Source organism: Aedes albopictus, chromosome 1 (assembly GCF_035046485.1).
Source record: "Aedes albopictus strain Foshan chromosome 1, AalbF5, whole genome shotgun sequence".
Taxonomy (NCBI): domain Eukaryota; kingdom Metazoa; phylum Arthropoda; class Insecta; order Diptera; family Culicidae; genus Aedes; species Aedes albopictus.
The window spans coordinates 44,655,667-44,680,217 of record NC_085136.1 but is presented as its reverse complement, the minus strand read 5'-3'; the positions used below and the strand labels follow the sequence as shown (position 1 = coordinate 44,680,217).

General features: G+C 41.9%; 1 protein-coding gene and 1 long non-coding RNA gene across 2 annotated transcripts in view; both read left to right on the top strand.

The window, feature by feature from the left end:
* The window catches only part of LOC134284900 (uncharacterized), a 194,001-nt gene that overhangs the window by 121,506 nt on the left and 47,944 nt on the right, over window positions 1-24,551 (top strand). Inside the window, exon 5 of the mRNA XM_062844441.1 lies at window positions 13,158-13,549. Coding sequence (XP_062700425.1) covers window positions 13,158-13,549 — 392 coding nt within the window. The remainder of the gene's footprint in view (window positions 1-13,157; window positions 13,550-24,551) is intronic.
* LOC134284901 (uncharacterized) lies at window positions 23,372-24,024 on the top strand. The gene is made up of 2 exons (XR_009996002.1): window positions 23,372-23,704; window positions 23,759-24,024. It is a non-coding gene; the product is annotated as an uncharacterized LOC134284901 (long non-coding RNA).

Below are 24,551 nucleotides of genomic sequence, written 5' to 3'. Positions count from 1 at the left end.
TTTCACTTAAATTTGCTAGGAAAAATGTAAAAACCATTATTTATTTCAGTTTTTGCTTATAAATCACTTGCACCAACTATAGGTACACGGTTCCTATTATGGAGGTAAAATTTAACATTGGTTCCTATAGTGGCGCATACCATTGAATTCTTATGGGACCCACCACTATAGGAACACTACCACCACTATAGGTGCAAAGGAGCAAAAAAAGTTGAGGAAAATAATTATTTAAAATAGGTTTTCCGCCAAATCCTGAACACAAAACTGAATTAATGTTATTAATTAGGTATGATGCATCTATTAAAAATGCCATTTGCAAGCTTTTTGGTCGAAATAGTGCTAAATTGCCACTACCACCACTATTGGTACTACCTCCACTAAGGGAGCTTTTACCCTAATCAACAATAGTACACCACAATACTCGGTTTGTGGCTGCCACTCTCCATACTCGGTCGCGCCTGATGTTCGCCAAGTCACGCTCCACCTGGTCCGCCCATCGTGCTCTCTGCGCTCCACGCCTTCATGTGCCAACCGGATCAGTTGCAAACACCAGCTTTGCAGGGTTGTTGTCCGGCATTCTTGCAACATGCCCTGCCCACCGTATCCTTCCGGCTTTGACCACCTTCTGGATGCTGGGTTCGCCGTAAAGTGCAGCGAGCTCGTGGTTCATCCTTCTCCGCCACATACCTTCTACTGCTCCTGCACACCGCCGATGATCGTCCTTAGCACGCGTCGCTCGAAAACTCCGAGTGCTTGTAGGTCCTCCTCGAGCATGGTCCATGTCTCGTGCCCGTAGAGGATCACCGGTCTGTAGGGGTTGAGAGAGATAGAGAGAAAAAAGATTAATAGGGCATATAGCGTGAGTTGCGGTGATGCACCACCGGAAAAACAAAACAAACGATCAACATGAAATGAAACGTCAGTCTTGTAAAGCATTTTGTGCGAGAAGGTATCGCTCCTCCTCGTTAGCGTGCGTTTGGCTGCAGGATTCGGCTGGTGTGCTCGGAAGTGTCCCTCCGGACACTACAATGGCACAGCCGGTAGGTAAGCTCCCGTGTTGTGGTTTTGTGGCCTCGAGAAGGAGAAGTGGCGGCGGCAGAAAGCGGGACAGGGTGTCCGTTTGTGTTGTGGACTCCATCCAGTGTTTGGCTTCCGTAGCTGCAGGTATGTGCCGGCGGCGTGTGGGGCTGGTGCAGTCCGTGCAGTACGGGTGATTTTTGTTTTGTTTGGATTCGTTTGTTGATTGACGGAGCTGGTCTGGTCGATGAGACAGTGACGGGTTGCGGTTCCGTCCTGCTATGATTGTTCATTTGTCAATTGCTGCTTGATGGGCTGGTGAACGGTTTTCTTTATTTTTTTTTTCATACCGAATTCAGGCATTGGTTTCATGGCGTGACTTTGGTAGCGGTCGGTCACCGAGTGGTCGCTGGATTTTCTCTGGATAGGAGATGTTGGCAATTATTTGGCCCACTGTTATAATTTGCATGTGGATAGTGGATGGAGATGACAGGATTTGCAGCTTCGTTTTCATTTGGAGCATTGTGTTAGTCTTCGGTGGTTTGTAGGTGTAAGACCTAATGGCCCGTTGTAACAGGATGGAGTGGGGTTGGTACATTCTATGTATAAAGAACACATAGGAAAGGTCCTTCATGTTTTTGGTGAACTTGCGTATATGTGTATGTAGTTTGATTCAAGGCTTTATTAGTTGTAATTACCGAAGAAGAGCGGCAGAAATGAAAAAAAATTGCAACAGAAAAGCGAATTCCCCCGAGAGGGTAAGCTTACAGTGTATTCCCCTGAGAGGGTAAGCTGCAACAGTAAAGCGAATTCCCCCGAGAGGGTAAGCTAACAGTGAATTCCCCCGAGAGGGTAAGCTGCAACAGTAAAGCGAATTCCCCCGAGAGGGTAAGCTAACAGCGAATTCCCCCGAGAGGGTAAGCTGCAACAGTAAAGCGAATTCCCCCGAGAGGGTAAGCTAACAGCGAATTCCCCCGAGAGGGTAAGCTGCAACAGTAAAGCAAATTCCCCCGAGAGGGTAAGCTAACAGCGAATTCCCCCGAGAGGGTAAGCTAACAGCGAATTCCCCCGAGAGGGTAAGCTGCAACAGTAAAGTGAATTCCCCCGAGAAGGTAAGCTTACAGTGTATTCCCCTGAGAGGGTAAGCTGCAACAGTAAAGCGAATTCCCCCGAGAGGGTAAGCTAACAGTGAATTCCCCCGAGAGGGTAAGCTGCAACAGTAAAGCGAATTCCCCCGAGAGGGTAAGCTAACAGCGAATTCCCCCGAGAGGGTATGCTGCTACAGTAAAGCGAATTCCCCCGAGAGGGTAAGCTAACAGCGAATTCCCCCGAGAGGGTATGCTGCTACAGTAAAGCGAATTCCCCCGAGAGGGTAAGCTAACAGCGAATTCCCCCGAGAGGGTATGCTGCTACAGTAAAGCGAATTCCCCCGAGAGGGTAAGCTAACAGCGAATTCCCCCGAGAGGGTATGCTGCTACAGTAAAGCGAATTCCCCCGAGAGGGTAAGCTAACAGCGAATTCCCCCGAGAGGGTAAGCTGCAACAGTAAAGCGAATTCCCCTGAGAGGGTAAGCTAACAGCGAATTCCCCCGAGAGGGTAAGCTGCAACAGTAAAGCGAATTCCCCCGAGAGGGTAAGCTAACAGCGAATTCACCCGAGAGGGTATGCTGCTACAGTAAAGCGAATTCCCCCGAGAGGGTAAGCTGCAACAGTAAAGCTAATTCCCCCGAGAGGGTAAGCTAACAGCGAATTCCCCCGAGAGGGTAAGCTAATAGCGAATTCCCCCGAGAGGGTAAGCTAACAGCGAATTCCCCCGAGAGGGTAAGCTGCAACAGTAAAGCGAATTCCCCCGAGAGGGTAAGCTAACAGCGAATTCCCCAGAGAGGGTAAGCTGCAACAGTAAAGCGAATTCCCCCGAGAGGGTAAGCTGCAACAGTAAAGCGAATTCCCCCGAGAGGGTAAGCTAACAGCGAATTTCCCCGGGAGGGTAAGCTGCGACAGTCAAAAACAGTGAATTTAGGTTGAAGGATGTTAATGATGATAATGTAGGGTGGAAGATGTAGAAAGGAAGATGAAGGATAAAGGATAAAGAATGTAGAATGATGGTGATGATGATGAGAATGAAAAATGCAGGATGAAGGAAGAAAGATGTAGGATGAAGAATGAAGGATATATGATGTAGGATGAATGATAGAGGAAAGTTGTTGGATGAAGTATGAAGGATACAGGATGTGAGATAAAGGATAAAGGATGTAGAATGATGGCGATGATGATGATGATCAGGGATGAAGAATGTAGGATGAAGGAAGAAAGATGTAGGATGAAGACTGAAGGATATAAGATGAAGAATGTAGGATGTAGGATTAAGGAAAATGATGATGATGATAATGATTATGATGATTATGTTGCTGAAGTATGAAGGATACAGGATGCTGGTGATGATGATGTGAATGGAAGATGAAGAGTATAAGGAATGGATGATGTAGCATGAAGGATAAAGAATTAATGTTGTAGGATGAAGGATGATGAATGTATGATGAAGGAAGATAGATGTAGGATGAAGAAGGAAGGATATATGATGTAGGATGAAAGATAGAGGAATGTTGTTAGATGAAGTATGAAGGATACAGGATGTAAGATGAAGGATACAGGATGTAGAATGATGGCGATGATGATGATGATCAGGGATGGAGAATGTAGGATGAAGGAAGAAAGATGTAGGATGAAGACTGAAGTATATAAGATGAAGAATGTAGGATGTAGGATTAAGGAAAATGATGATGATGATAATGATTATGATGATTATGATGATGAAGTATGAAGGATATAATATGTAAGATGAAGGATAAAGGATAAAGGATGTAGAATGATGGTGATGATGATGATGAAGGATGAAAAATGTAGGATGAAGGAAAATAGATGTAGGATGAAGAATGAAGGATATATGGTGTAGGATGCAAGATAGAGGAAAGTTGTTGGATGAAGTATGAAGGATACAGGATGTGAGATGAAGGATAAAAGATAAAGGATGTAGAATGATGGCGATGATGATGATGATCAAGGATGAAGAATGTAGAATGAAGGAAGAAAGATGTAGGATGAAGACTGAAGTATATAAGATGAAGAATGTAGGATGTAGGATTAAGGAAAATGGTGATGATGATAATGATTATGATGATTACGATGATGAAATATGAAGGATACAGGATGCGGTGATGATGATGTGAGTGGAAGATGAAGAGGATAAAGAATGAATGATGCAGGATGAAGTATGAAGGATGAAAGATTAAGGATAAAGAATTAATGTTGTATGATAAAGGATGAAAAATGGATGATGAAGGAAGATAGATGTAGGATGAAGAAGGAAGAATACATATATGATGTAGGGTGAAAGATAGAGGAAAGTTGTTAGATGAAGTATGAAGAATACAGGATGTGAGATGAAGGATAAAGGATGTAGAATTATGGCGATGATGATGATGAAGAATTAATGATGAAGGAAGAAGTATGTAGGATGAAGGATGAAGAAAGAAAGATATAGGATGTAGGATGAAAGATGAAAGATAAAGGAAAGATGTTCGATGAAGTATGCAGGATATAGGACGTAAGATGAAGGATAAAGGATAAAGGATGTAGAATAATGGCGATGACGATGAAGGATGAAGTATGTAGGATGAAGGATGATGAAAGATGAAACATGAAGGATGAAGTATAAAGGATGTAGGATGAAATGTGCTGGGATGAGTGATGAAGAATGTAGGATGAATGATGAATGATGATGATAATGAAGATAATGAATATGATTATGATAATGGAGAAGAATGAAGGATAAAGGATGAAGGATAAAGTATTTATGTTGTAGGATGAAGGATGAAGAATATATGATGAAGGAAGAAGGATGTAGGATGAAGAATGAAGGATTATGATGTAGGATGAAGGATGATGATGATTAAGATGAATGATACGGCATGATAATGATGATGAAGATGAAGGATGAAGAATATAGGATGAAGGAAGAAAGATTTAGGACGAAGGAAGAAAGATATACGATGTAGGATGAAAGATGAAAGATAAAGGAAAGATGTTGGATGAAGTATGAAGGATATAGGATGTAAGATGAAGGATAAAGGATAAAGGATGTAGAATGGTCATGATGATGATGCAGGCTGAAGTATTAGGATAAAGGATGATGAAAGATAAAGGATGATGATGATTATGATAATGGTAATGAAGTATGCAGGATAATGGTTGAAGGATGAAGGGTGAAGGACGCAGGATGAAGAATGAAGGATGATGATGATTATGATGTTGATGAATGATGTAAAATGGAGGATGCAGGATGTAAGGTGAAGTATGAGAAATGACGAATGAAGAATAAGTAGCATGATAATGATGATGATGGAGGATGATGATCATGATGAAAAGCTTACTTTAAAGGATATGAATAACAAATGGGCTTTTTGGACAGCTAACTTACCCAAAGGTCGCAAAAAGCTTATAAAAGATTTGCATAACAATGCCAATGTGGCCAAGGTTTAAAATAAATATAAAAAGATTTAATCAAGATGTCGAACAAATTGGTTGGAATTAAGAAAATGCAATGATGATGATCGATTTTATTACTTTTGTTTTCTAATGAAAACAACTATAAGTTGTGCTTCAATAAATGCAGGTTTATAATGTTGATAGAAAGTCATACATTTTTTATTGTTTTTTATTCTTACTTTTTGAATTTTTAAAACAATTAGAGAGTAGGACAGGGGGAGAATGTAGGGGTTGAGAGAGATAGAGAGAAAAAAGATTAATAGGGCATATAGCGTGAGTTGCGGTGATGCACCACCGGAAAAACAAAACAAACGATCAACATGAAATGAAACGTCAGTCTTGTAAAGCATTTTGTGCGAGAAGGTATCGCTCCTCCTCGTTAGCGTGCGTTTGGCTGCAGGATTCGGCTGGTGTGCTCGGAAGTGTCCCTCCGGACACTACACGGTCTTATTAGCGTTTTGTACATGGTGCATTTGGTGCGTGGGTGAATCTTTTTCGACCGCAGTTTCTTCTGGAGCCCGTAGTAGGCCCGGCTTCCGCTGATGATGCGCCTCCGAATTTCTCGGCTCACGTTGTTGTCAGCCGTCAGTAAGGATCCGAGGTAGACGAATTCCTCCACCACCTCGAAAGTATCCCCGTCTATCGTAACATTACTACCCAGACGGATCCGGTCGTGTTCGGTTCCGCCTACCAGCATGTACTTTGTTTTTGAGACATTCGCCACCAGTCCGACCTTTGCTGATTCGCGTTTCAGGCGGGTGTACAGCTCTGTCACCGTTCCAAATGTTCTGGCAATAATGTCCATGTCGTCCGCAAAGTACACAAATTGTCCGGATTTTGTGAAAATCGTTCCCCGGCTGTTGAGCCCGGCTCGTCGCATCACACCTTCCAGAGCGATGTTGAAGAGTAGGCATGAAAGTCCGTCACCTTGTCGCAGTCCCTGGCGAGATTCGAATGAACTGGATAGTTCACCCGAAATCCTTACGCAGTTTTGCACACCGTCCATCGTTGCTTTAATCAGTCTAGTCAGCTTCCCAGGAAAGCCGTTTTCGTCCATGATTCTCCATAGCTCTGCGCGGTCGATACTGTCGTATGCCGCTTTGAAGTCGATGAACAGGTGGTGCGTTGGGACCTAGTATTAACGGCATTTCTGGAGGATTTGCCGTACGGTAAAGATCTGGTCCGTTGTCGACCGGCCGTCGATGAAGCCGGCTTGATAACTTCCCAAGAACTCATTCGTTTTAGGTGACAGACGACGGAAGATGATCTGGGATAGCACTTCGTAGGCAGCATTCGAAATAGTGATCGCCCTGAAGTTCTCACATTCCAAATGGTCGCCTTTCTTGTGAATGGGGCAGATTACCCCTTCCTTCCATTCCTCCGGTAGCTGTTTGGTTTTCCAGATCCTGGCAATCAGCCGATGCAGACAGGTGGCCAATTTTTCTGGGCCCATCTTGATGAGTTCAGCTGCGATACCATCCTTACCAGCTGCTTTGTTGGTTTTGAGCTGGTGAATGGCATCCTTAACTTCCCTCAGCGTGGGAGTTGGTTCATTTCCGTCCTCCGCTGCACTGGCGTCGTCGTTTCTTCCGTTGCCATGGGCTCCCGTGCCTACGTTCTCCACGCTGGCTGTTCAGGTGCTGATCGAAGTGCTGCTTCCACTTTTCGATCACCTCACGTCCGTCCGTCAAGAGGCCTCCGTCTTTATCCCTGCAAATTTCGGCTCGCGTCACGAAGCCGTTGCGGGATGCGTTGAGCTTCTGATAGAACTTCCGTGTTTCTTGGGAACGGCAAAGCAGTTCCATTTCTTCACACTTCCTTCTTTCAGGCGGCGCTTTTTCTCCCGAAAGAGGCGGGTCTGCTGTTTCCGCTTCTGTTTGTAACGTTCCACGTTCTGTCGAGTCCCTTGCTGCAGCGTTACCGCCCTCGCTGCGTTCTTCTCCTCCAAAACTGATCTGCACTCTTCGTCGAGCCATTCGTTCCGTCGATTCCGTTCCACGTACCCGATGGTGCTCTCGGCAGCGTCGTTGATGACTGCTTTCATTGTACTCCAGCAGTCCTCTAGAGGGGCCTCATCGAGCTCGTCCTCGTCTGGCAACGCGGCCTCGAGATTCTGCGCGTATGCTGAGGCGACATCCGGTTGCTTCAGTCGCTCTAGGTTGTACTGTGCCGGTCGCCGGTATCGTACATTGTTGATGACGGAGAGTTTTGGGCGCAGTTTGACCACCACCAGATAGTGGTCGGAGTCGATGTTGGCGCCACGATAGGTCCTGACGTCGATAATGTCGGAGAAGTGTCGCCCGTCAATCAGAACGTGGTCGATTTGAGATTCCGTCTGCTGTGGTGGTCTCCAGGTGTAACGATAAGGGAGACTGTGTTGGAAAAAGGTGCTACGTATGGCCATATTTTTGGAGGCGGCGAAATCAATGAGCCGTAGACCGTTTTCGTTCGTCTTCTGGTGGGCGCTGATCTTACCAACCGTCGGTCTGAATTCCTCCTCCTGGCCTACCTGAGTGTTCAAATCTCCTATGATGATCTTGACGTCGTGGCTTGGGCAGCGATCGTACTCGTGTTTGAGCTGCGCGTAAAATGCGTCCTTGTCATCATCAGTGCTTCCTGGAGTGTGGGCTGTGTACGTTTATTATGCTGAAGTTGAAGAATCAGCCCTTGATCCTCAACCTGCACATTCTTTCGTCGATCGACCACCAACCAATCACGCGCCTCTGCATATCACCCATCACGATGAAAGCAGTTCCCAGCTCGCGTGTGTTGCCGCAGCTCTGGTAGATGGTATGATTACCTCTAAACGTTCGCACCATGGCTCCTGTCCAACACACCTCCTGCAGCACTACGATGCCGAACCCGCGGTCCTTCAGTAGATCGGCGAGTATGCGGGTGCTCCCAATGAAGTTGAGAGATCGGCAGTTCCACGTACCGAGTTTCCAATCGCAAGTCCTTTTTGTTCGCTGGGGTCGTTGCCGTTGGTCTCGGTTCGTATTATTCTGTTGCTGATTTTGCGTTACAATGGTTTTTACGGCTTGCTCGTAGGGCCTGACACCAACCCCCTACTTTCCGGAGGACCATAGTGCACAGTTGAGCTTAGAGTGCTTGCCTCATCCTGGAGAACAGACGCTCAGGTTTGCCGAAGCAAAGCCACCCCCCCCCCCCCTTCACTGTCAGCCTACGACCAAAGTTCCCACCGGGGTTGGTTACCCGATCTTCTGAGGAACAGATGACAGTATTGAATGAGAGATAGAAAGTCGTCAAAGGAGACTAAGAGTGTAGGATGATAATGATAAAAATTAGAGATGAAAGTTGAGAGATGAGATATGAGTGATGGGAGATGCGAGATGATGTTAATGATGAGAGATGAGAGGGGAGAGATAATAGATGAGATATGAGAGATGAAAATTGAAAGATTAGAGATAATAAATGAGAGATACGTGATGAGTGATGATGATAAGAGATGAGATATGTTGATCATCATGATGATGTTGACGATGATGATAGATAAGAAATAAGAGATGTGAGACTATGATGATGAGAGCTGCGAGATGAAAGATGAGAGATGAAGGATGATGACGGTAAGAGGTGTTGATGATAATGATGATGATGACGATGATCCTAGGGGGCCGTTCATAAACCACGTAGACTTTTGAGGGGGGGGGGGGTCTAGCAAAAGTCTACGCTCCATACAAATTTTAAAAATTGTGTATGGTCAAAAGTCTACGAGGGGGGAGGGGGGGGGGCGGGTTATCTGAGATGGCAAAATTTTGGTCTACGTGGTTCATGAACAACCCCTAGTCTGTCCGGAGCAGTGCCTGAAGACCAGGGTGCTAAAGGATATTTCGGAATGTACGAGGGTACATTGAAACGCATAGCATTGGAGTCAGAACTTGATTTACTTTGTACTGGAACCTACGTTCCTTTTATTTGGTTTTCAAATCAATTGTTACAACGTAATCAATAAGTGTAAAAAAGATAGATATAGACGACTGTGGCGGCGGTGACGATATTTCGGCAGTAACATATTTGGGTTGAAACATGAACCATTGCGCATCGTCCAATCAGACGACCATCAACGAGTAAAAGTGTAGTCGGCAGAACATGTGGCGCACTTTGAGTGCCGTGATGAAAAATGCTTACGCATGCTGCTGCATCTTTTGTGTCCATGCAGTCCTGACCTATCACAACGTTCTGTAGGGTTAGGGTAAATGCGTGTATAGCACATAGATAAGCGTTGAAAGATGAGAGATAAGAGATGAAAAGTAAATGATGAAAAATGAGAGATAAAAGCTGTGAGATGCTAGATGAGAAATGAGATATGAGTGATGAGAAATGAAAACTTACACGGAACTACAAATCAACCCAAATTTAAGTTGTTTTGACGCAATCCCGGTCTTCCGTGGAATAACTCAAATTTGCGTCAAACAGCGAAAGTGGTGAGTGAGTAGTTCTCGTTTGAGAGCGGCAAAAAAATTAACCCACTGGTAAGTTATTTTCACCCAACGGAGGCCTCAAATGACGCAAATTTGGGTTAACTCAAGAAAACCCAAATTTGGCTTCTTCCACGGAAGAGCAGCGGATGCGTCGGTGCTTCTCTCTTTGTTTTTGACAACATTGCGGTGGGGCGAGGGAGAAAACAACCCAACTTTGAGTTTAAACTAAAAGCAGTTTAGCCAAATTTGAGTTTTTAAAACTTATTCTTTGGGTTTTAATATTTTTCCGTGTAAAGATGATAATGATGAGAGATAAGCGATGAGAGATGAGCGATGAGAGATGAGCAATGAGAAATGAAAGATAAGAGATGAGATGAGAGATGAAAAATAAGAGGTGATAGATGAGATATGAGGGATGAAAAATGTGAGATGATGATGATTATGATGATAATGATGATGATGAGATGAAAGATGAGATATTAGTTGAGAGATGAGAGATGAAAAATGAGAGATAAGATATAAGGGATGAAAAATATGAGATGATGATGATGATGATGATGAGAGATGAAAGAAGAGATGAGAGATAAAAATACGTGTTAAAAGATGAGAGATGGTGATGATAATGATGATGGATAAGAAAAGAGAGATCAAGTGAGAGATGATACGAGATGATGATGATGATGATACACGCAGAACTCGATGTACACAGCGCAACGAGTAACTTTCACGTAGCGACCGAAAAGACAAAAGAATTTTCACGCAGATTTGTGTAACACTGGATCAACACAAAAAATGTGCTGATCCGGTGTTACACAAATCTGCGTGAAAATTCTTTTGTCTTTTCGGTCGCTGCGTGAAAGCTACTCGTGTGCTGTGTTGTTTCATTTAAGGGTGTATGAAAAGGGAGATGACAAGAGAGAATTTCCATTATCCCTAATGAAGAGAGATGAAAAATGATATGAGAGATGGGAGATGAGAGATGATGATGACGATAAGAGATGTTGTTGTTGATGATGATGATGATGATGATGATGATGATGATGATGATGATGATGATGATGATGATGATGATAATGATAATGACGATGATGAAGATAGGCGAGAGATGACAAATGAGAAATTACAAATGAGAGATGAGAAATTAGTGATGAGAGATGAGCGATGATGACCATAATGAGAGATGAGAGATGAAAGATGAGAGGTGAGAGTTGGGAGATGAGAGATAAGAGATGAAAGATGAGAGATAAGAGACGACAGATGATGAAGATTATGATGATGAGATATAAGAGATAAGAGGTGAGAGATAATGATGATGAGAGATGAAAGATGGTGATGAAAAGAGATGAAAGATAAGAAGGAAGAGATGAGAGCCGATGATGATGAGAGATTAGATATGGTGATGATGATGAGAGATGAGATTTTGGCATGACTGTGATAAAGATTGAAAAAAAAAACATAATAAGTGTCAACAAAGATAGTTGGAAATTGGGATGGTTATTATTATTGTTTTTAGAACGAAGGCAATTGTAACTTCTGCTGAAATAAAGTGAAATGGGAACTAAATGAATATTGCGACGACTAATTTTATATTTTAAAATAATGGTAGAGTAGGACAGCGAGAGAATGTAGGAATTGAGAGGAATATCGAGGAAAGGATTAACAGAGCATATGGCATTCAGCGATGATGCGCTACCGAATAATCAAATCCAAACAAATCAAATGAAACTTCAGTCTTGTAAAGTATTACGCACGAGTAGGTTGTGTCGTTTGTCATCGTCCTCGTTTCGGCAAAGTTTCGGCAGGCGGAATCGGTTGGACGGGAATGCCACGGGGTTCGTCCAGACAGGACAGAGAGTTGAAAGGAGAACATAAAGAAAGGTAATGCATAGAAGATCAGATAGGTGGTCGAGAAAAGTAATTTGAAATAGAATAGTTTCGCGAGTGATTTGTTGGTGAATTGTCGAATACGGATCAGATTTGGTCAGACGATCACAAACAAATAGGTGAGTAGGAAAGTTTATATGCAATTAGAGCGAAAAGTAACAAAAAATATAAATCTAGAGTATTTCTGAGCCGTGGAGGAGAATTGTGCTGTTGGTGAGCTTTAGGCCCGACGAGACGAGACAAGTTGGACAGCAGTTATCGACGCACGACGAGGACGAGACACTCTACACAGTGGTTCAAATATGAGTATATTGAGGACAAAAATCGAAATAACTTATTTTATATAACAAATTGATATAGACTCAAACACACATGTAACGATTTATTAGAAGACTACGTAAGCCAAGGAAGACAGAAGGTAAGCCAATAGAGAAGAAAATCAAATTCAAATTGTATGTATACTCGTACAAAAAAGTTGTATCATTATTAACGAAAATGCAAGATATATTAATTACGTTCAGCAAAAGAAGTCGATGCAAGTTTGGCCTGATTACAGGTCAAGGCGATGGTGGGCAATTTCACAGGGTATAGATTTCTCATTAAATTGAATATTCAATGGAAACCCTTGGGAAGTTTTCAGTGATTAGACCGATATTGCAATCAAAAGAATATCGTTTTAAAATCCCCTTCCACTACCACAGGTCACTAACAAAGTCCGACCCGTATTAATTTACATTTAATCTGCATAAAATGTAAGTTTCCCTGAACTCGGGTTTATTTATCCTATTAGTACAATCAAATGGAAAATGGATTCAGACTAAAAAGGGGCGAACAAACCTATCTATGTTATCTGCAATTCCCGGTATACAAGTCCCAGGGTACTAGCAGCAACCTGCCATTGCTCTTTCCAACTCTATGGGTTTAATGTAAACGATTACGAAAACAAATGCAACTTGAGTAAATATTCACAATTGCAAATAGCTACCGCAATATGCAGTATGTATGTCTTTTGGGATTCAAATTCCAGCCAGTGGCTGATATTTGCAATTGATTGGGCTAGATTTCGCGTGAACAGGCCATGGAACAAAGCGGAATCTAGGATGGGAAATTTATGTGTGCATATTTTATATTTAGAAAAACCCCTATAAACTTTTCATTTGCAATGCAGACAATTTCGAAAATTATTATATTCAAAATGCTCATTTTAATGAAATTCCAAACCCGGTCGTCACCCCACTCAAACCATGCCATCAACATTCTTCTATCTTCCCAGTGCAAATCACCAACGCGACTTCCATCTCGTTGGGTCCATCCCCGTTGGATACGCTTTCAACAAATAAAATTCTCCCGTCTCGAGCGCAGGACAACAGTTGCTATCTATTGACGTCGTCGTCGTCGCTGTTGTCGTCGTCCACGGCTGGACCCCCACCAACGTCAACCAAACCACTGAAGCGTACAGCGGCTGTTAACTCCGGTGGTGCTGGCCAAAGCATCAACAACAACAACAACAATTACTGCTGCTCCGGCTACGGTACCGCTGCCAATAATGGGTTGCACTACGGTGGTGGTCGGGGACTGCCGGACATCAGCGGAAGTACGTCCACTGCTGCTGCTGGAAAACAGCGTTGCCGGACCAGATTTGGTATGCTGAAGCACTTTATGGAGGTAAGTTCGGGTGGTGTGGTGGGTGGATGAATGGTGTCCTTGGGGTTTGGGATTTTTCAATCAACCAGAGTAACCCAGAGTTGACAGATGGCACACATATTTTGCACATCAGTAAATAAATCCAAAAGGATCTTCTAAGTTAACGGATCAACTTCTGTTAGTTCATCCATGTTCATCAGATACTCTTCTTCTTCTTCTTCTTCTTCTTCTTCTTCTTCTTCTTCTTCTTCTTCTTCTTCTTTTTTTTCTCCTTCTTCTTCTTCTTCATGGCTCGACGTTCGCATTGGAACTTGACCTGCCTCTCTTTAACTTCTTCTTCTTCTTCTCCTTCTTATTCTTCTTCTTCTCCTTCTTTTTCTCCTTCTTCTTCTTCTTCTTCATGGCTCGACGTTCGCATTGGAACTTGACCTGCCTCTCTTCAACTTAGTGTTCTTTGGAGCACTTCCACAGTTATTAACCCTCTAATACCCAAATTTTTTATTTTGATCTAAATATCATTTTTCGTCATCTAAAATCGATTTAAACATGTTTTGGAAGGTGATTTTTTTTAATTATCGATTTCATGAATTTCAGTTTTTGATTTTTCTAATTTTTATTTTTGAGCATCCCCACAGTTTTATATTTTTTTCTGGAAGCCTATTTGGGGTACGGATTTTTTAAGATGAAAACATTTTGAGGTTTTATGATTATTGTTAAAATATTTTTATTTTAACTTTTTTTCATAGAGATTTTTATTTTTCGTGTAATTTAAAAAAAAATAATTTTAGAGTGTATTCGATTCACTTAAACTATAAAACTACGATAGAACGATTTGGAAAAAAATTAAAATATGTTAATTATAGCGATTCAATACAAAATAAACAATGACTTCTAAAAAGTGGCTAAAACATCAATTTTTCAATGATTTTTGAAAAATGTAAATACGCTTTAAAATACACCTTAACCATTTTGAGATATACAAAACAGTCCTACATATCAGCCAAAAATATATAAATTTTGATTTTCCACGAAACAAAAATTACAAAAATGCTCAAACTATACCCCGTCTAAAGGCGGGGTTGGGATTAGAGGGTTAATTGAAGGCCTTTCTTCGCCAACCATTGCATGAATTTATACATTGTGTGGCAAATACAATGATACTCTATGCCCAGGGAGTCGAGAAAATTTTCCCGACCGGAACGGGAATCGAACCCGCCATCTCCGGATTGGTGATCTATAGCCTTAACCACTAGGCTATCTGGGACCCCTCTACAGGTCCTTCCTGTATTGGAGACTCTTCAGGCCCTTCACAGACCTCAAGTTCATTCATCTTTCAGTTTCTGAGTATAACCCCAAAGTTCTCTTTTACGGAATTGGAGGTTGGGAGAGGTATTAGGTCAAAGATTCGCCTTAAATGCTGACTCATTTTTTGTTGGATAGGTTTAGTTTCAATCCCTTGAATCTTCAGCACTGGCTGCCAAAGAGGAGAAATTTGTTCTACTGAATAAATAAAGGAGTTATTCTATTCTTCCATAGTTCTTACAAAATCCGATTTTTTCCGAAAAATGTCTGTTAACATTTGTTCAGGTGCTCTTCGGGAATTCCTCCAGGAATACTTTCAAGAGTTTCTCGGGAAATCCTCCAAGAGTTTATCGGAAATGTATCTGGATGTTCCCTATGAACACCCCCCGGAAATTCCCGTAAAATCCCGAGGAAATTTCCAGGAATTAAGGAACTCGCATGGAATTCTTGGAGGCATTTATAGAGAACATTTTGATGAATTCCTGAGGAAATTATAGTGGAATTCCCGAAGAAATCCTGGAGAAATTCCCAAGACACCTCTGTAGGTATATCCAAGGAATCGCTGGAGGAATTCTCGAGTAAATCGTGGAGGAGTTCTCGAAGAACTCCTGTAGGTGTCTAGACGCCATATTAGTATTCCGCGCAGTGGCAAATAAAAAAAATAAAACTACACCCGCCCTCATTATCTATCCACAAATAGCCAACATACCAAACCCGACAACCCAACAACAAGCAACCAGTGACAAACAAGTAGCGGTACCTCTGTAACCTTCCTGAAGAAGGCCCAAACCAAGGGCCGAAACGTCGGATGAAATAGAATCACCCCGCTTATAATTTATCCGAACCGATAAGCCAACCGTAGAGGGATAATTTATCCAGTCGTTTCCACAATCAGCTCCTGGAGCAATTCTCGAGAAACTTATGGAAGAATTCCCAAAGAACTCCTGGATAAATTCCTGTGAAACTCCTGGAGGATTTTCCGAGGAACTCCTGGGCAAAGTCCCGAGGAACTAGTACATATAGCATGGTATTCCTATGGTATTCATGGGGAAGCCATGGAAGAATTCCCGAGAATTTCCTGGACGAAATTTCGGTGACTCCTGGAGAAATTCCCGTGGAACTCCTAAAAGAAAGCCCGGAGAAATCTTGGAGAAGTTCCTTGGGAACTCCAACAGATAAATTCTCGAGAACTTCTGGAGAAATTACCTTGATACTCCTGGCGCAGTTCCCGGGAAACTAAATCTTGGGAATCTCCAAGAGGACTTCCCGGTGAATCGAAAAACTCGAAAAGCTCTGGAGGAATTTGTGAGGAAATTCTAGAGAAATTCTCAGAATATTTAATTTCAAAAGCATCCCCGGGGAGTCGCTTGAGATACCTAAAAAGGTTCCATCTGGAATTGCTCCAGGAACTTCTTCTCGGATTCCATCTGAGATTGCTTCTGTGACTTCGAGGGATTCCTTCCGGGAATCCTCTATGCACTGTTTCTGAGATTCCTACTGGAATTCTTTCCAAGGTTCCTGCAGGAATTCCTTCCGAGATTTTCATAACAGTTCCTGTAAGAACGTATTAACATTTTTTTCTCTGGGATTCCTGGAAAATGCAATCCCAGAAAAAGCTGCTGGAGAAAACCCAGAAGAACTCCAGAGAAATCCCTTACAAAGCTGCTGAAGAATTTCATTAAAAAATGGTTGGAAGGATTCCTGTAGAAACTTCATAAGGTACTCCTAGAATAATCTATAAAGAATTCCATAGAAAACTCCTGGAAGAATACCGTCATAAACTCATGGAGGATTTCCATTGGAAACATCTGGCAGGATTCCAGAATGAACTTTTAAAGTATTTCTAGGAAGATTGGAGGGAATTGCAGAAGGAACTAGTGCAGAACTCGAGAAAAGAGTTCCCAGAGGAATCCTGGGAGAAGCCGCTGAAAATATCCCGTAAAAATTTCCCGGAGAGTTTCTAAAAGAAAATTTCCGGACAAATCCCGGAAGGAGTTTCCAGAGAAGCAGTTCCAAAAGGAATTCCTAGATGAATATCGAAAAAAAATCATGGAAAAATCCTAGAAGCAGTTCCTGGGAGAATCCCGGAATAAGTTTCCTTCCCAAGTAACAAAATTAATTTTATAATGCTTTTGAAGTATTCTTCAACACCTGTTCTTTAAAACCATGCATAAACCAAACTGCTCTGCAAAACGACATCAACTCAACCATAAACCCGCCATAAGACCAAAGAGGCCCATCCTAAGATGCACTTGGAGAGTTGTTTTTAAATTTCTCTTAAAACTTGTTGTACTTCCCAAGTTGTCCTCAAGACGAATTGCTCTCTCCTTGTAGAATTCTTCAAGTGCACGATAAAACGATAATAAATTTGTCAGTGTTGTTGCTGATGCAGTTTTTATGTCGACAGAAAAGTTTGATGATAATTAAAATGAAATTAAAAACACAATAAAAATGACACACTATTGTAATCGGGATTAATTTATTACACAAATTGGAAATATTTCCGTGGTGTAACAAGGATGCCAAATGCCAAGCAAAATTCATCGTATATATGTTGCAAGATACTTCCAAAAATTGCAACGCGCTTCCATTATAACGCACTAATAAAATATTTAAAAATATTATTCCTGGTCATGCGAACATTGCTCATGAGTTTTCTCAACATGGCTTCCATTGAAATCTAGGCCGGTGGTCGGTCCATTATCGATGGATTTAATCAACATCACCATAAGATCGTCTTAAATTTCTTTCAACTCATGCCAGAGCTAAAAGCATAACTCAAGAATAGGGTCTTGTACCAATTGGGCAGGTGTACCTATTTTGGGCACTTGCCGCTATAACCAAGTAATTTTCAAACCGATTGATTTGAGTTTTTGTGTAGAGTTAGATACTGTACGTGCCTAACTCTATACAAAATTTCATATCAATCCGTTTGAAATTAACTTAGTTATAGCGGTAAGTGCCCAAAATAGGTACACCTGCCCAAATGGTTCAAGACCCTACTAGGATTTATAACGTTCTCAATGCAGCCTGGTTGGCCTCCATCAAGAACGTCTTAAATTTATTTCATCTTATGCAAGGGTAAGAAGTATTACTCAAGAGTACTCAGGTTTATAACGTTCTTGATGTAGGTTTATGCTAACTTCGCCGAGAACGTCATAAATCATGTACGCCAAATTGTAAACAAATAATGAATTATCGCACCGCGGTGGACTTTGTGAATCTCGTCCGATGAATTTAATTATCAGCCCGGTACCATTGCCAACCAGGCAGACCTTTTTCGATAACCGGCCTTGATGCGGTGCAGTGCATCATTCCTCCGGTCAGCACTTCCAACAGGTAAGTAGTTGTTGATTTTGAAGATCGATGATTGGAACCCCGATTGCACGGGAATCGACGTCCTGGATGACCATACCCACCTCATTTCGGATGCTGCAACCGGAGGCACTTGGCACTGCACCGCGTCGCGGTTGGGTTTCCGGGTAGGTGTTCTTGATAGGCAGCAATAATGGAACGATGAGAATCAAAATCTGATGCTTGAATTTTTTCTTGTATTTTTCATGTACCAAACTGTTCTTATGCGAGAACAGTTGCTCTTGATCAAGAACGGATGATTGAAGATAACTACAAGAACCTTATAAAACTGAACATAAGTCCAACAGTTCTTGTTGTGTTTATGGTTTTATGAACTGAACCTCAAGTATTCTTGGAGGTGTTTTTAAAACCACATATTGACGAAGAATAGTTGTGCTCAGCTGAAACTCCGATAAGATCAACTAGAATATGCAATGTTCCGATAAAACTATCATAAAAACAAATAAAACCAAATAGAATTGAGATTGTTACTTGGGTTGGGACATCAACCGATACGCCTCAACAGTCTTAAATAAGCATTAAACGAACTACAATTTCCTCGCTCCGATGTATTAGTTCTAGTTTAGGACCATCCGGAGGAATCCCGGAAGGAGATCTTAGGAGGAGTTGCCCAAGGAATCTTGGAAGAAGTTCATGGAGGAATCTCGGAAGAGAAATGCAAGAATCTGAAAATGATTTCCCTGATAAATTCCGGAATGAATTCTCGGAATAATCTCTGAAGGAGTTGTTGATGCAATCTAGGAAATAGTTCCTTAAAGAGTTCCGACCGAAAAAAGTTATTCTAGGGTTCCGGAAGGATGAGATGAATCTCAGATAGAATAGCCAAAGAAATCCTAGAAAGAGCTTCTGGAGCAATCCCGCATGGAGTCTCTGGAAGAGTCCTGAAGGGATTCCCGAAATCCCTGAAAGAATTCCAGAATGTAGGATTTCTAAGAAGAATAGAGAAAAGAGCTCCAAGCGAAATACTGGAGGTAGCTCCTGAAAAAATTGCAGAAGCGATTTCGGAAAAAAGTGGGAATTTCTTGCAGAATTCCTACAAGCAGTTGCGAGAGGAATCCCGGGAGGAGTTCCAAGGGAAATTCCAGAAGGAATTCCTAAATGAATCCAGGAAGGTATTCCTGAAAGAATCCCGGAAAAAGTTTCCTTGGTGCATGGATTGTACTGGCCCGGCAGTCTTATATAAACATTAAGCGAATTACAATTTTCTTGCTCCGATGTATCAGGTCTGGTTTGAAACCTTCCGGAGGAATCCCGGAAAAAGATCCCAGAAGGAGTTGCCGAAAGAATCCTGGATGAAGTTCTTAGAAGAATCTCGAAAGGGAAATGCAGGACTTTTGGAAAGATTTCCCTGACAATTCTCGGAAGGAGTTCTTGAGACAATCTCGGAAATAGTTCCTGGAGCAATTCCGGCCGAAAAGAAAGTTATTGGAGGGTTCCGGAAGGATTTACTAGATGAATCTCAGAAAGAATTCCTAAAGATATCCCAGAAAGAACTTCTGGAGGAATCCCACATGGAGCCCCCGGAGGAGTTCTGGAGGGACTCTGAAAGGAATCACTGGAAGAATTTTGAAAAGATTTCTTAAAGCAATCCCGGAAGGAATTCCTGAAGCAATGCTGGAATGAACTTTTGTAGAAAATCCGGAAGATGTTCTGGATTCTGGATAAAATCCTAGAATGATACCTGAAGGAACTGTATAAGGAATCCGTAAAGGAAGTTCTAGAGGAATCCCAAATGTAACTTCTGGAGGAATCCCGGAAATAATCTGAAGGAATCTCAGGACATTTCACGATGCATCCCAGATGGAACTTGTTTAGGAATCTCAGAATACATTCCCAGAAGCATTCCAGGGGACACTTCTTGAGGAATTCTAAATAAATCCCGGAAGAATCTTATACGGAACTAACTAGGAATCCCAGAAGGAACGTCTGGAGGAGACCTGGAAGCAATTTGTAGAAAAACATAGAAATTTGTGGATTTACTCGGGGAATCCCAAATAGAATTCCTGTGGAATCCCACATTTTGAATTCAATCTAACTTCTTCTTATTTCTGGTCAGCTAACACCGTTCGGTATCAGCTGAGGTTTAACATCCACCTATTTCTGGTACTGTAAATATTACGTAACTCACTATAACAATGCGTTTCCGCCATTCTTAGCAAATTGCAGTAGAATCACTTGGCATGATACGGGACCTCGCAATACAGGCGACTAGCTCCGTCAAAGCTCCACTCCTCAATAAGGCAGCAACACATTCACTGTCTCGTCATGATGATTGCTGTCACCGATGCTTACTAGGGGAAGGACACGCAAGGGGAATATCACTAATCATTCTTCACACCCCACAGGTACTAAGCCTAAACACGATGGTCAGGAAAACATCCACATGCACCTGACACCCTACATTTCAAACCCGTCAACATATGGGCTGGGACCTATGGCTTTGCCTTCCATTCGAAAAAGCAGTGAACAGATAATTTTGTTTTAGAAATAGGTTCCCTTTTTTCAGTGTAGATGACATGGAATCGCTCAACGAGTGAACACATGTATTGGCACGACAAAACAAATAAACTCCAATTTGGCTCGAAAATTTAAAAAAAAAACATTTCCTCCACATCCACGAAATGACGACACTCGGCCTAAACGGTTCGACGTGGACATTGTGGCCCACTTGTCACACTGACTGACATCGTACGACAATCCTGGCAACCGGAAAATAATACGATTTTCAGGAAGTAGGTGGCACCGTACGATAGAAGCCTTGGCACCAGGATGAGCAATGAGCATGAACGTTAGATTGACCCACACGTATACGAAAAACACAAACCTTGATAAAAGCAAAATTTTACCCTTTTATTGTTGTTTTGAATTCTAAGAATCTACGGTGAAATTTTCAGCAAATTCGATTAATGGGAAGGGAGCACTCATATGGTTGTAAATTTCGCTTTTGCCCAAATGATTCCGATGCTAAGACTTTCCAAGTGATCCCAAGCACTATATTTCGATTTTTTTCGCATATTGACCTATTGTACGAACAATATAGAACATATCAACTCTTTAGTAGCAAAATATCGGAACGCTAGGCGAAATAAGCATTTTCTGGTTGCTTTGGTTTGCATATTTCGAATTTTATATTGTTTATGTATGGGCCATCCTTAAGAGAAAAACGTTCGAGACAGCGACCGAGAACGGGAGTGTTTGCGACCTTTGCCGGTTCCGGGTGTTCCACCGGAAGTGGCCAAATATAACAGTGAACCAAACCTATGAATGCGACACATCAAATAGCGGCTTTTCCGATAACCTGATGAACGATAAGCAGGAAAATAGTCTCAGACCATATCTGAACCAGTAGTGTTTAGGAATCGGTTCCGGGCGTCCCACCGGAAGTGACCAAATATGAAAGTGAACCAAAATTAGGAATGCAACACCCCAAATAGCGGCTTTCCCGATATCCTGATGAACGGTTAGCAAGAAAACAGTTTCAGTCCATATCAGAACCGTTCCGGAATCGGTTCCGGGTGTCCCACTAAAAGTGATCAAACATTTTAGACATTTTAAATTTGAACTTTTAGTAACTCTATTGACGTCGAAAAACAAGCTGAAGGTAACATTTTTTGCTGTTTTGTTTTGGTTATGTGTTCCATTTCATCTCATTCCATGAACAGGTTCACGTTTGGTTTGAACCATTTTTAGTTTGAACGATGCATTTCTAAATAAAGTATTTCGCGATTAATAAACATTTCAACGCACGTCCACGGAAACATCATGAGTACATATTCGACGAGAAAGGCACTATCACCACTGGGTGGATTAATCTGGGTTTTTTTTTCTCTTCGTTTGGGATTCCGCTGATGATTCGAAGCGTGGCACGCCCCGCCAGTGCAGAACTTTCTGTGCGATTCCGATTTTCGTGCTATTTAATTACAGACCAGAGTTGCCGTACATTGCTGTGATCACGAGTGTCTACTGGTCACGTTGCCTAGGCAAGATATGATGTATGTTTTCGGAGGGAGCAAACCCGAGCAAAAAGCAAAACCACAGCCACAGAAAGGAATTCAGCATGAACATGCTTGGAGTGACAGGTTTGATTTCCGATCGGTCCAGAAACTTTTCGCAATGGATATTTCTTTGACTTCCTTGGGCATACAGTATCTTCGTTTCTGCCACACGATATGCACATTCAAAATGGTCGTTGGCAACAGAGGAAGCTCTCAGTTAATAACTGTAAAAGTGCTCAAAGAACACTAAACTAAGAAGCAGGCTTTGTCACAGTGGAGACGTTACACCAAGAAAAAGAAATGTTAAATTGAGGCAGATGCGCGTAACGAAGTCTCGTTGACCGTAGGAAAAAAAGTCACGAATCCTATAATAAACAAACAAAAGGCAAAGCTCCATTCCCCAAGTCGAATGTGGTGCCTCCGAATCTCGCATCTTGGATTACAGCAGTAAAGATAACGTGTCTAATTTTGTCCTTAAAGGCGAGACGCTTAATCGCTAAAGAAATCGCATACAAAGAGATGCAGTTCATAAAAAAATGTTTCATGCACGATGAGAAAATTTCACCTTATTTTCGAGTTTTCATACTTGTTATAGTTGGCATTGAAACTTTTAAGAAATCACATCTAAAACAAAAGATTCGAAGGCATGATTTTTTGATTAATCAATTGTCAACTTATAATATTTAAAAAAAAGTCGCCGAACTTCGGTCAAACTTCAACCATTTTCGGTGAATCTTGCAGATCACTCTTACCTCATCGATAATCTGAATTTTGATCTGCCTAGTCAAGGTGAACTGATTTCCTTTCCGTTCCACAACTGTTGTGTCCGCTTGTCTGAGCTACTAGAACCCCCTCCAAAAGCCCCATCATATATGGACTAAGATTCTGCCTCGAATTCGAGGCACGTACCTGTCGTTCCGCTACGCTCAGAGTTCAACGCAGTCAGCCGGCAGATGGATTCAGATGGATCGATTGGGAGTGAACTTCATTCGCCAGCTGAAGAAATGACGGAGTAATTTTGTCGAACGTGAAGTTGAATGTGAGCTTTTATTTGGATGCTGCATGGCTTCCGATACAACATGTTGTTGTATCGCAGGAAATAAATTATGACACAAGAAAACGAACTTTCAATTACCGACAAGTGACATGGGAGACGTGTGGTGTTGCTAAAAGTCAGTCTTCAAAATTTCCTTTGCATTGCATTGCATTGATCCAAAAAACTAGGAGCAGGAGAATGCGCGCTCCTTATTTTTCAAATCAGCATTGCCATGACTTGTGCCTATCATTTCGATGAAAATACTGCATCATTGATGCAAATCATTTATCAAATCCTCACACTAGCAGAATGAAGAAAAGCGTTACGAGAGCTGGCAAACATATATGGTGGTAGCTAGGATCCTATGGTGGTTGGCCTAGTAACCAGCAACGTTGTGTTGGTGGCAGCTGAAAATCTTTATTGACACCGAAGCTTTCTCACTTGCGGTTGAAGTTGAAGTTAAGTTAGGTATTTGATTAATGTTATACAAAACGAAAATGCGCTAATTTTCACATTTTTCAGCATTTGAATAAATCGGCTTTGAATTGAACTTTGGATCGATGGATCGAAGATTGGCATTGGACATACAAACAACCACCCCACTTGTTGACAGTTCGTGAACCGCTTCTGGCAGATCCCTTCCCGCATCATGTATTAACGAGTTCGGGCGTTTGACCCAAGTCCCAACCTGTTTTTTGAGGCCGCCAATAGTTATTATCATTAGAATACAGATTTTTTTTTGTGCTCCATTAACAGCAGCAATAAATTATTTATCTGTGTGAATCATATTTACTATTAGTTTTAATTAAATATAAATACTTGGGGAAAGCCTCTGTTCACTCTGTTCACTCTTATATAAGCACCTTCACTGACTCTTAGGGCCGATTTCTTCACCTCGGCTTAACCGGTAAGCCAGGCTTACCCATATAGTTAAACCCAGGGTTGAAAAAATCTCATTCAATTGAATGAATTTCTGCTGAACTGAATGCTTTTGACATTCATTTTCAGCTCTGCTGTGAGATACTTGAAAGTGAACGCAGAAAAATTCAACTACATTGTGGAGGTAATGACTGCGCCATCATCAACACACGCTCTGCGCTGAATGCGACTCGCCCATAAGCAAACGTGGTGAATTTTTGTCGTTTGAGTGCCGGTCACAGGAAAAATGTTGCTTTTGAACCCCGCTGTCTCCCCGGTGTGAGCGAAGAGAGAATTTTTATTCTCTTTTCAATTGCCTCCGTGAAGGACAGGGGCTTCAACGTCAGAAGCGGTGTGGTGAAAAGAAAAAAACAAAAACTCACGTTCGCTGGAAGCT